The sequence below is a fragment of the Manacus candei genome, unplaced genomic scaffold (assembly GCF_025592945.1).
Source record: "Manacus candei isolate 608988 ecotype Guabito, Panama unplaced genomic scaffold, ASM2559294v1 h1tg000159l, whole genome shotgun sequence".
NCBI classification, from domain to species: Eukaryota; Metazoa; Chordata; class Aves; order Passeriformes; family Pipridae; genus Manacus; species Manacus candei.
In genome coordinates, this window is record NW_026138207.1 from 1461898 (window position 1) to 1475775 (window position 13878).

The 13878-nt window shown below is 37.4% G+C and overlaps 1 protein-coding gene across 1 annotated transcript in view; it reads right to left on the reverse strand.

Moving 5' to 3' along the window:
- Nucleotides 1-5782: 5782 nt before the first annotated feature.
- The window catches only part of COL4A1 (collagen type IV alpha 1 chain), a 127880-nt gene continuing 119784 nt past the window's right edge, over nucleotides 5783-13878 (reverse strand). Inside the window, exons 50-52 of the mRNA XM_051772804.1 lie at nucleotides 11163-11277; nucleotides 10350-10522; nucleotides 5783-8764 (exon numbers count right to left, since the gene is read on the reverse strand). Coding sequence (XP_051628764.1) covers nucleotides 8683-8764; nucleotides 10350-10522; nucleotides 11163-11277 — 370 coding nt within the window. The 3' untranslated portion in view covers nucleotides 5783-8682. The remainder of the gene's footprint in view (nucleotides 8765-10349; nucleotides 10523-11162; nucleotides 11278-13878) is intronic.

Consider the following 13878-nt stretch of genomic DNA (forward strand, 5'->3'; position numbering starts at 1 on the left):
GAATTGTTATAACAGGAGCAGAAAAAGGATTAAGTGCTTAAACCTGTCCCATCAGCACAAATTTATTGCAGTAGAATCTCTCTGTCAGTAATGAGTCTTTACTTCTTACAAAAACAAGAGAATATTCCTATTCTGTGTTTCTTTTCTCCTCTAACAAGCCCTCCAGGACCCACCAATAATATAGCTATTTAAAAGAATTAAAATCTAGATCAACTCACAGCACATGCTGAGGATGACATAAAAATAAGGACCACAAGTTCACCAAGATCACATCAGAGCCTGTTATCAATGCCTTTCACTTCTGCCAGCAAATCCTCCAGAGATTTGAATCCTGTAGTCTCACTGCTGTCCTTTCTGTGCTCTGCAGCACAGTGCTGTGCCTCTTTCAAAAGGTGAGTGATTCTAGGAATTGATTAAAATATGTAGGATGTTCTTTGTGGCATAAGGCTGAAGCCTACGATTTCAATACCAAATGCAAAAAGGCTGTCAGCTGTACAGAATGAAAAATCGCTCCAGTTACCTGACAGGAAGTATTAGTCTCATGAGCTATGAAAATTGCTAGAGGAGGCAGATGACTGCTTTGTTTTCCCCACAACACTTAAAATGGCAAGCGCTTGCTAAAATATTTAGTGTTAATAGAAACGTATGACAAGCTCTTACTGGTCTCCTTTCCAGAAGTGAGAGTTCAAAAAGATTGCCTCCTTTCACTGCCTCTGTCACATCAAGGTATCTGAAAGCTGTTGAAGGTAATACAACACAGAACCCACAGAGACATCCTCAATTAATCTCAAATAAATTGACAAGGCTTTATCATCAACAGGTGGCTCAGCAGTGCTTGTTTTGAACCCTTCTTTTAAAAAATATCACATATTTTGAGGTGCTCAAGCCTCACCAGCTCTGCTCCTATGGACTAATGTTAATGAGCAGAAGCAGAGTGGGATGACGCCAGCTGTATTTGTAGGGTGGGGCAGGAGTTGTGTTTTTCAGTCAAGGACCTTGGTCATATCCCAGCCCCAGAGCAAATTTACCACACAACATATCGTCAGTCTTAACTCACTGACTGCCCACAGCATGAACGGGCTGGAGGTCACAACCAGCTTGTTCGTACTTTTTTTTCCCCTGTGCTGGGCTTCTTCCCAAAAGGAAGTGGGGCGGAGAGGGAACAGTCTGCACCTGTACCTCCTTTCAAGGTGGAGCTGAGTCAGAGCTCAAATTTGCACCCAGAACTCTCCAGCTCTTGGCACATCTCCCACCTTCCTCGAGGAATTAAAAACTACCCAGGAAGACTTCTTAGTTATCACAGATTAGGTTCACCCTTCTGCCAGGTGACTTTTAAAAATGTTTGCAACTGGTAGTACCGATGATGGAATAATAGTTCTTAGATGCAAAATATATATAAAATAACTGTTGATTTTAGGTGTAGGCATTATATCTATTACTTTAATATATATATGTGGATATATAATCCATAGTAAGAATCCCACTTGAACATGGAAGGGTACTATCTAATAACAGGAAACTACAGATATGGCCAAGAGCTGTGCATTTCTTTTCAGTAAGTGATAAAACAATTTGGGATGGAAACCATTCTAGTACTTCAGTCCTGCCAGACCAGCCAATCCCATCAAATAGCTATGCATATTTGTCAGGCCTTAACACTGAACATCTATATTTTTATTGAAAATACAGCTCCAAATCTCCCTTTTCTGATGGTTATAAAGAACTCTCATGGTCGATTATTTTAAAGGTCAATTTACATCCAATTTACTAAGATCTTTCTCTATTAAACAGCAAGAGCTTTCAATTCCCTCCTTGAAACTGTGTAAAGGAGTTTTAGGCTTCTCATCTCGGAAAAAAGCACAGCTAGAATGGATCAAAGCGGACACTTGTAAAAGTCCATATGGCAGGACATATGGAGGTTATGGAGAATAACCTCTCCTAATTGTCATTTCTCCTTTTATAGTGACTCTTCCTGGAGCCCAAAGAAAAAGAGAGTAAGCGACATGCTATATTTCCTGAAAAAAAGTATCTTGCTTCATTTTACCTATCATTAGTTGGCTTTGAAGCTCTACTTTGAATACCATATTAGTGATTTTTTCCTCCTTCAACAAAGTGACTGAAAAGACAGAAAGTGACTCTCATCAGGCACCGGTCTAGGGCTGACTTCCTTTCTAACTGACTGCAAGCCACCTTACTTTCACTTTTTCTGCTTGTAAAATGAGAGCAATGGCATTTATTTGCAATTGTAAGCAACTTAGAAATATATGAAGCAAAAATCTTGTATATTGGTTTATCCTAAGTAAAGGTTGAAGACAGTTAGTACTAAGCTCTTATGGGTTTACTGCACAACAATGTACATAAACATAACCTTTATCTGAGCTTGTCGTTGTTCATATGGTAATATCTAACGTATTTTTGTTAAGGAAGCAGGAAAAAATTGGTTGTCAGAAGTCTATGCTACTGTGTAAAATTAGATTCAAAAGAACCCATAGGAATGACAAGAATGTCCTTTGCTGAACCTTGGTGCCTCATGGAAGAGCTGGCTGCATGTGAAAGGAGGTAGATGATCTTACACATTCCCTCTCCTAGTACTTGCTGCCACATGATGAGTTAATATTTGATTAGACAGTGCTGTATCTATGACACCTGTTCACCAGGGAGGCTAGGCCAACAACTGATGTAATCTACCTTATTATATACTTAATGATAGAGGAGAAGTGCTGCTTTTTCAGCTTCCCACGTCTGCTTTTCATTTCCTCTCCTACACATTCCTGAGGGGTCATGTTCAGTACTTTGCAAGAGCAAACAAACAACTATAAATTCTCTCTCTCTTAATCTCTCTCTGATTCTGTGCAATTTGCCTAAAAAAGAGAAGAAAAAGTTTAAAAATTTCCACTGTGCGCTGTGTTTCTGGAAAGAAAATTACTTCTTGCAAATAGTTATTTATATACCTGTGTGGCTAGATTTCTCTGATTACAACAGATCACAACAGAGAATACAAAAAAATTGGTTTGGTACTAAAGCTACACGGAATAGTTCATATTTTTCACTGGTGGTTCACACACTTGGCCATTGCTTTCAGATCCTCTTCACAATTGTCCTCTCAAGAGAACTTTTCCCTTTGACTAGTAGGATCTACTCAATTTTTTAGGTCAGTTCTCTGAAAAAGATAGTGGTTCTTACTGTCACCTTGCAGGAACTCCAAAGCACCTCATCTGAACAGAATCCTAACTCATCTCCCTATTGTTTGTACCCATGATTCCCAGGGTACAGTGCCTCCCTTTAGGAAAAGTGCTTCTGGTTTGCACCACTAGCAATCACAGTAATCTTTGTAATCTGAATACAATTTTTATTTCAAATGTGCAAGGTTGTGTTCAGGAGACTCTACTCAGTGAAATTTCTGTGGTTTTTTCAATTCAGCCTTCACAACTTCTGTAGCTTTCTTGTTAAGAAATCCCCATCTCTATAGGGAATCCCTCAAATTCCCACATAACTATAGGTGATTACAGCATTTTTTAATACAAAGATATATAGAAAAAATATATAGCATATATTGCCCTTCTTACTCTAACTCTTCTTATAATGTGAATATATAATCTAGAGAATATTTTCTCAAATTTCCATTTCCAATTTTTTCTTCCCGTTCTAAAGAAGTCATCTTCCCCTGAAGTAAAATTTGCCTTTGAACAGAGGTAAATTTTTGGGGGGAACACTACCACTTCTTTTCTTTTCTTTTCTATGTGTTCTTTTATTGGAAATGTGAAGGCTGAGAATAAGACAGGGTGTGTCTGTCATTGCCCTGGGCTAGGTCCTTTCTTCAGTTCAGGGACAATGTTAAAAGGCCTGGATAGGCTTTGAACAGAAACAGCTGACAATTCCCAACTGATCAAGGGTGGTCAAAAAATCTGTGAAAAAGTTGTAGTCAGTCTATGTGGAAATAAGAGCAAACAGTAATTTTGTTTGTAGATGTGACTGTTGAGCTACCAAAAGTCTTCATTCACTTCTGTCTGGTACTCACCTTCTTACTGGTCAGAGTTCCCATAGACACAGCAACACATCTATGCTGGGGAAATAGGTGGTGGACCTCAATAGAACTGCGAAAAAATGCACACTGAGACTGCACTGGGAATCAGTGTTTGAGCATCACAGCTCATGTGAGGATTCCCAGATACATTTTTGAAAGTGATACACAAACAATTCTTGACATGGGATTCATGTGACTGCATTTCTAGTCCCTATGATTTTGCTGCCACTTTGATCACATCTCACAAACAAGTTCATGTCCAAAATTAGGCTGGAAAAAATGCTGCTATAATTATTTAGAGGAAATAGGAAGAGGAGAACATCTTCCACTGCCAGCTACTATGCCCACAAAGATAACAAAAGCTTTGGTAGAAGATAACAACAGGCATGTTCTAGCACTCTCCACTTTGAACCTCTTCCAGGAACTGATGGCAAGAAATAAGCACTGTGGTGCAAGACTGAGAGGCACGTTCTAGAGAAAACACACCATGAGTTACACTGGTCTAAAAGGCGTGCACTAGGAAGAAAAAAAAGGCCTGATCAATGCTCTTTAAACTCTTTTACAAGGACTTTCTCCCCTGCCCAGGCCATTTTACATGTTTATTTACTACACTATAAATCACACTTCAGGAAGTTGAGAGGACAAATGAAGCCTGCCACAGTTCTGCATGAATCTAACATGTTTTCTTAGGCAAGACAGGAGTTGACAGAGCATCAAATGATCATGTTCCATCTATAACTTTCACTCTGTCAAGTCTTCTGTCCTCTGCACACCAATTATAATAAATAGAGCTGACTGCATATAGCCAGAGGAAAATAAAGGCAGATCTCTAACATATGTAAAAGATTCAGAGATTTTTAAATCTTTTGAATGTTTACACTCTGTTCTCTTTGGTTTGAAGACAATAAAAAGCTGGAAAGGAATGCATCTTCACAAATCAACATCAAAATGTAAGTAAGAATATCAGCTCAGAGTATCATCCTCTTATAGTGGGAGCTGAAGAGAGAATGTGGTGTCAGGAAGCCTGGCTGGGTGAAATATCTTTACAATAGGATGCATTCCTGAGTTCATGAGAAGTAGTAGTGATTTATCCTCCCACAGGTATTAACACCTCAAGCTTATTGTTTGCCAGTAAGAAATAGTCAAACCCCACACACCCCTCTTTGCATTTTTTTGGAAGGACTTTTCTCCAGCCCTGTGTTTTACATATTTATGTTCCACCTTGTGTAGTTAGTGCAGATTATTCAAGATTTGTAAAACATGAAGGGTAGGAAAGGAATTCTCAAAGTCATGTAGCTTTACAATTTCAGTCATGAAAAGATATGGCTTTAATACTATCGCTTTTCTGGGAGCCTAGTATGGGGATATTGTTCTCAGGAGTCCTGTTTCATAGAAAAAAGTGTATTTCATCAAGGACGTTATCACTATGAAATAGAAAAAACATGTAATTATAAATTGGATGTACATGTATCAGAAAAGACACACAGGCTAAGAGATAATTTGTTTCAAAATATATACTGGATAATTTCATTATATTCCATTTTTATTTTGCAGTATGTACTGAATTATTTTTTAACTGAAAACTGCTTCATCTCTATTTCAAAAGGAAAACTGGTGGTGACAAGAACATGTCAGAATAGAGATGGAGACTTGGGAAAATAATCATATAGCCAACTGTTAGTGGATTAGAGACCAAGGTGGTTTTGTTAGTGTAAAGTTGTCAGTCCCAATGTTACTACAAAGAGTGAGGGCACCACCTGCTGTTTCAGAAATTTATTTATTTGGGTCATGACAGTAACTCTTCAAGTACTGCACTCAAAAACTAAGTAAGCTGTACTTCTTTAGGAAAGCTTCCTCCTGAAATGAAGCTTATGCAAGACGATTTAATGTGTTTTCAGTTGCCTGTTCACACAATGAACTGTATTGTAGCCACAACGCTGGTCAGAGATGACTGAATATGGGAATACTCAGAGATTTTCGAAAGAAAGGAAGTATTTCACACTTCTCTTCTGCTGTAGTACATGGGCTCTTCCTCATCCAGGGCATCAAAATTTAGCAGTCACACTTTTTCAGAAGATCTGATCGGTAGAAATAGCATCTTTATCATGACAATGGTTTAGGTCATTTTATGAGCTGGAAGTTATGGAATAACTAATTACTACTGCAAGACATCAAACTACAGTTCAACCAGTTTTTGAAAATTTTGAAAGGTCCTGGTTTCCAAATTTTCCCAGTTGAGAAGACGAGGATTCATACACACCCAGCTACAGTACAGTAGTCCCTTCATTAGCAACACGAATTGTATTCTTATGCACAGATCTTATTTAAACATGCATGAAGGACTTCATAAACTCAGCTGTCTGGCAGTTCTGAGACAATTTGACCATAGCAAATTAAATCCCTAGCTGACCAAGAGATAAGCTCTAGAGTGTGATTACAAAGTCAGAGTAGCAGTTTGGATCCTCTGAGTTAGCAAAGACAGAATGTCTGCTTAATTTTTCCTAGATGCCACAAGGAATCACCTTACAGTCTTCTCTTCTTCTGAATATTAAGTGGCACTTTGGATGATCAGACATAATCAGATTCTTGTATTTTATAGGCTGGTAAGGGACTTTTATAAGGAATGGTCATTCATAAATAAAATGATCAACTGCTAAAACTTCCATGAGAGTTAAGAATTATTGCTAAAGGAAAATGGCCAATTTCTATACAAAGGCCTTCAGCCATTTGGTCAGAGAATGTCTTTAAGGATTTTAAGTGAAAGCGAGTTCAGAACAGCAGCAGCAGCTGCAGTCTCTTCGCAAATTTTGGAAAACAACACAAAATATTAACAAATTGTATTGTTTTGCCAAGGAAGATGACAGCATGGCCCACTTCCTCTTCAACTAGAGCCAAGATTTACATTGCCCACTTACAAGAAAAATTATATGAGATATTTTAATTTTTATCCTGTATAAATAATTTCTGATTTGTGCATGAAAAATTCAAGGGAAGAGTGAAAAACATGTATAACTTGATTAACACCCATCAGCTAAGATGAAGTTAGCAGATTTTTTGTAACATCTTCACATCAAACATATTTCAGTAATAGATGCATAACTCATGGTTCATCCAACAGTATATGTTCTTACAAGGTAACAATAGAGATGTCAGTACGGTGTCCTGTTTCCCCCTTTAGAAGATGCTTTGTACATCTGAAAGATGTGCAAAACAAAAATCATCTAGGATTGCATCAAGCTTGTGCATTTATTTGTGGCTTATTAAAAATTAATTCATTGTTGTAAATTAATGATAATAACAAATTAGTAAAAACGTCTTCTTTTCTTCTTTTTTTTTTACACAAATAGTTTTATTACAAACTTGTTTTCTTAAGAAATACACATGTAAGAAATTACACAAAGGCCTTGGCATTTGTAAAAATTTTTTGGTATTCGCATGGTAATAGTCTATAAAACATCTTTGGACACAAACGTGCTCAAACAATGGTATCTTTGCATAGAAATTCTTTAGAAATATTTCTGAGGCCACTTTGAAGAATTTTTTTGGCAAAGTATTAACAAAATTAAGGCCTTATACTTTTCAAAATCAAGTCATTCAGTGTGTGAGTAGTGTTTAAAACCCTGAAAAATATTAAATACAGAATAAAGACTATAAGCTCAAAGCAGGATTTACTATAATAAACACAAATAGCTATTAACCTGGGTTCAGTCTCTGCAACTTCAGCATTGAAATGGCCTATGTAAAATGAACATTTCACATCATATTTTGGCATTTAACACCTAATTCATGATACTAAAAAGAAGAAAACTTTTGTAAGCTTTTTTTTGAAATTATAAACTCAGAGCTTGATTTGCCTAATGGTTCGTATCTATATAAATTACTAAAATATTTATATATAATTTTTTCTTGACCATTGCTGTATCATTCTTTATTCCACAGGAAAGTTTGTTCTACTGCATAAAGAAGCTGCATAGTACCAACATAGCAGAAACACTTGCCTATCTGGGAAGCCAATTTGGCAATCTCTTCCAGATGTAGTCCCATTAAAACTGACAGCACTAAAGACTACAAACAGAAGCAAAGGTTTGCAGGATGGCACTCTATATTGTGAAAAGATGGTTACGTGCTACTTAACCACAGTCTGTAATCCCAAACCTCTTTTTTACATTAGTATTGCTTTGTACAGGAACAATAAGTACATACCCGAGAGTTTGGAATTTTAAGACACCTAAATAACGGTAACAACAAACTTATCTGGGGAAGAAAAATGAATCTAAATATATAATACAAGAATGAGAAAGGGGGGTCAAACAGTATAAGGCAGAACTGCATACCTCCTAGCACCTTTGCATTTTTTTCTGGATAAATGCTGACTTTTTATTCTATCAGTGCATTGCATTTATATAAAAAATACATATACTTTGATCAAAAGTGCCATTTGGCATGTCAACATTTGAAGCTTATCTTTGTTGTCTCTTTTCTTCTTTAGCAAGGACAGGGCCAGTAAAGCAGTGTGTGTTAGTTATGCAAGTTCCTAAAAGGCACTTTACTGTTTTCATATTGGACAACAATGAGGTACATATGATATATGTCTAGGCTTCATTGCTGTTAAACGAATAGCACCATATTGTGTGAAATTAGTTGAAATTCAAAAGTCATTATGTTTTTCTCATACAGACTTGACAACGGCTAACGTTTGAGCGTAGATCTCCTGCTTTCAAAGTTGAGGGAGTCGGTTTCCTATTAAAAAGAAACAAATTAAAACACCCGTTAACAATTGTTGATACAAAGAGACAGTTTTCAATAGTATAACTGACAACACAAACTTTGAATGCAGCAAAGTGTCTCTTCAAGATGTGCTGAGTCAAGAAGGTGTTCCTAAATTCTCCAATGTGTAATCACTTCCAAGTTTGGTCACAAACTATCTATCATAAGATTAGTCTTAAATATCACTCAGTTACTTTCGAATTCAGTTCTGTCACGAGGCAAAACATTTTCTTAACCAGAAAACACTATCTGTTAAAGCAGCAGTTTGAAAACATGGTAGAATTTGTGTAGTAAAATAAAATTGGGCAAAGAAGCTGAAGACATTTGACTGTTCATGAGTTTCTGCTAACTCTTGAGACTTTATAGAAAAATGAAAAACCAGCAAAGGAAATTATTTGATGTCATATAGAAAGAGAAACCAAAGCCTTTAGTCTTCAACCTATCATAAGATATTTCCAGCAACTGGAAATAAAACATTTCAGACAAAAGTGTGCTTACATCTAATGCTTTTCATTAAAAATGATTACGAGTTTACTGGAAATTCAGGAGAATTTATGAATTATGATAGTAGGGTAGGTTCCATGATCTGAGGTTATTTTATAGAATCTAAGGTATAGTTTGTAGCCAGAAAAGTTTAGAGGTCTCTGGGAAGCACTCAATGAATACAAACAACTGTAGTGCTGACTCTAAATTTTCTTCTGACCAGCTTTCCTCTTTCCTAGGAGCCAGCGCTTACCCCAGTGATGGGTGTTTTCAGTAGCTTTTCTGGTTGAGGAGATTATCACAATCCCAGTGATAATCAGTCCCGGTGTTCAATTTTTCTACCTACTGAGTTGACAATTATCTGATAAACAGTGAAAACTGGCTAAACAACCTGCTTCATTCTGACAGAGACAGGCTAAGCAGTGTTCACAGATCTAGAAGATACAAAGAGATAAAGGGTACCAGGAGCAGCAGTCAGGACTGTGGTGGAAGAGAGTGCTTGCCTGCACTCCAGAGAAATGTCTGCTGATCAATTAAGCTATGCTAAATATTAATAAAATTCATATAGAGCAAATTAGACTGTGTTAAAAAATACATATGTGCAGGAGACCAGAACAAAGCCTACTACCACCAGCTGCATTTTATTCAAACCTACTTCCTCTCACATTAGAGAAAGGTAAATAATTGTTCCACTCAGTTCAATACCTGTACTAAATTCAAGTGGTTCTATTACATGTTAACATCCACTATGGGAAAATGTTTCATTTCAATCAATATGTCAGCCTATCCTAGTTACTGCCTAGTGAATACAATCAAGCATAGTGGAATTGCAAACATTATTAGATTATTCCGAAAAGTAAAATACGAATGACACATTATGAACACTAACTGATGATACATTATCCCAAAAGCTACTAATTTTTATTTACTGTTATGAAAATAATTAACTACATATACTAACCGGACTAGTGGACAGCCAATACTTGAACCTGTATTACATTCAGACAATACTTCTTTTATTCAGTGACAAGGCTTGACTGAGTCTCAAAGATCGATAAATAAATCATGAACTTACTTGAACATCTCATTCCTCTCTATAGTGGCAAGCCAGAAGCTGTAAGCATTTGCATAATAATTGCAGGTGCCCCGGCCGTGGCATTCAATGAAGGGAGCACTTCGGAACTCCTCTAGGCAGGAACCAGGAGACGCCAGGGCCTGGCCAGAGCCCTCTGCACCAGCACTGGTGTGCTAGAAAAATGCAAAGGCATTGATCAGAGAAGGACACTTCACCTCTTCTCCTACAACATCTATGAACTCTCTTGCACAAATATTTCTTCATACTTCTCTCCTTGTCCTCTCTTGTGTCTAACTGCTGTTTTGTTCCTCAGCTCAAGGAGAAGCAAGAAGGTGGAGCTGAAGGGCTCCAGAGGTGGCACTGGGTTGTCTCACTTAACAGCAGCACAACACATCAGCAACATCAGCTTCAGGGCAGCCATAAGAACAGAAATTCTTCAGAACTGACAGTAGGATCCAAGCTATCTCTATGTAAGCAACAGACCAAGGCCAGCTCTTGGCCCAAAAGGCATAAGGACTGGTACAGCTTATATCTGAATAGCTTAACCCAATCCCCACCCCACATCACAGTGGCCTCTCTCCCACTGCAAAGTGCTAACAGCTCTGAATCCATGCTGTTTCTCAGACCTTGCCTAGGCCTTGCCTGGGAAAATGGTCCAATTCTTTTTAAAATCACCAGAAAGGGTGGAGGAGTAATGCCCTCGTAAGGCCTGAAGTGATATAGCCAGATATTAATTTTCCCAGAGCAGGAGTGTAGATCAAATGCCTGAGGAAAATGCTTTCCTCAGCTCAGAGTATGCCCCAGTGCACTTACCATGACAAAGGAGTAACCAATCCAAAGTGAACTCCAGCCTTCAGGACACGGTGGTATTTGAATTGTTTGACTGTGGACGGCTATTACCATGGCAGGAGCTTCACACACAGAGCATCTAGAAAGACCAAGATATGAATAAGCTGCATGCACTTAAGGATTAATACTTCTTTATTCAGAAGTTACTTTCTTTAAGCAATCTTGAAATAGAAAATGTTGTCATGATCAAAACCAAAGGAAAATCACAAGGTTTCATTTAGAAAAACAGCCAACTGGTGTTTTTTTTTCTTTTTTTGTTAATTTGTAATTTCTCCCTTACTTAGGGACAGTTTAACTATTAAGTCTTATTCCTATTAGCCTTCCTACAAGCAAAGAACAAGAGACCTCTTACCTAAATATTTACATGTCTTTGTCCTTTCCTTGTCCCATTTGTACTGTAGTTTCTAAGAGTGGTCAATGTTATGAACACGGGAGGCAAATAGCCAAACATTGTAACTCAGCAAGTATCACTTAAAAGTGGTCTACTGTGATCAGAAATGAGTAACAGCAATTCATCATCCTACACACAGCTCTGAGTGACTTCCATAGAAAAAGCCGTCTCTCTGGAAGATGTCTTCCAAAGGTAACCACTGCTAATCTAATCTAATGCAGACTCTTCCCCATGCATTTTCCTTGGAAGTAGTTTTTATTTACATTTGTGCTCTTTAGCTTCAGTAAGAGATTTCTAGCAAAGTAACTTGAACAACAAACTTCAAAGCAGCTCTTCAGAAAGCCATGCAGCACCATTTCTCTTACTTTAGATAAATTCACTGTGTCTCAGAACTGCTAGGTTAGTGAATAATCCAGTCATCAATCATGCCGTCACAGGAGAATCATAAAAAAATATGAGTTGGACTAGAAATTTTAATATGCAGGCTAGTAACAAGGAATTTGGTAGATATAATCCATTTTTTTCTTGTACAACTCCTCAGCTGGCTATTGTAGTAGCAACTATGAAAATCATTCAAAACTAAACAGTCTAATTCCTGTTATCAGAGCAATGAAATCAAGTGCAAAATGGATTAAGTCGGGTTCTGGAAAGTTCAGAGAATTCAGAATGAAAGCCTTCTATTTCTGCCTTATGATAACTGCTTTCATACCTACTGCCTTCATCTTTAGTGCAGAAGCAAGACAGTTATTTTAAGAAACACATCAATGAAAGAGTAACTTTAAAGAAGGAATGTAAAGCTGCCTCTATTCTTGGAGCTCTGCTTTGCTTCAAGAGATTTCTGGTATTTCAGTAGAAGGCCTTACATGAAAAGAAGTCCCATGACCCAAGGCAGCAAGTGACACTTCTATACATTTTCAAATTCAGGAGTGGGAAACTTGTTGCTTACAAAGCCTCAACTAATAAAATTAATTGAAAGAAGAGTCTTTCGAGTTCTTTGCTGGTTTTTTTTCAAAAGGTGTATTACAATATCCCACTCGCTGCTATGGCTAAAAGGAGAAAAACAAATATACACACACATACACATATATACACACATACACATTTTTAAGGTACAAAAGCTACTCTACAGGCATAAGATAAGACAAAACATTGGTGGGTACCTCCTTGAGCAAGAGTTTCAAAAGTGATTGTTAAAGGCTATTTTGGGTGCGTAATATGGCATGGCATTAAAAGGCACATGAATTTAAGAAGTTGGTCACTTAATTTTTTTTAAAATTCAAGCCCCTTCCATTCATAAAAAATTAACAACTGAAAATGTACCAACAAAAGCTATAGGCTCTCTTGAGAATCTTGTCCTCAATCTGCCACTCATTTTCAAGACACACTAAATTCTTTTGCACTAAACCGAAAATAAGAGTGCAGAGTACAACTGCAGACACAAGATGAATTCCACTGTGCAAAATAACTATCAAGTGTTTTGCAGTAGAGCCATATAGTTTTTTGAACATACCAAGATATCAAGACTACAACCCACTGAGGATTTAGATTGTCTTTTCTCTTGGATGGTATATACAGACCTGAGAAAACATTACCAGGAATCTCCACTCCCATTCACTATACATGACTGGAAGAGGGATCAGCAAGAGCTGCTACAGATTAGAAGCAATGATAGGAATTATAGTAATGCCTATATCTAATGATTATCACTTAAGCTGTACGTTGGAGATTCCATTGTCAGATCCACATCTAACAACAGTGGTACAGTTTACTACACTTTTGCTTACAACTCTGCCTTCAGCATTGGACATATGAGGCCAAGAGAGTTTTTACTAGTAGCCTTAAAATTTAAAATGGACCAGAAGTTCAACATGTTGGATTGATGCAGAACAGATATGCCCGATATGAGTGCCACTCTTTATGCTAGTTGAGAATCTGGAATTATTAAAAAATAGATGACTGATTTTGCAATTGTTTCCTCTAATTCAGACAATAATGGCTGTGTTCAAGTAGAATGTCCAAAACAATGGAAGAAGCCTGGCAGTCTACTGTATGATAAATAATGCTACCATTTTCAAACAAAAGGAAACTGAGCCCTAAAAAGCTTCTAGCTATGGCTAGTCAAAAAAACAGAAGCGCTTTGGACAAGAATTGTGAATAAATGCAAAAATTTTTCTCCTTCAAAGTCATCATGGCCAGGCTTCGCGAACGAAGATTTGAGGAGGGCTCTACCCACATCTGTTACAAGCACGCTGGTGATTAAAAAGGCCAATACGAGACAGGCACATCCGG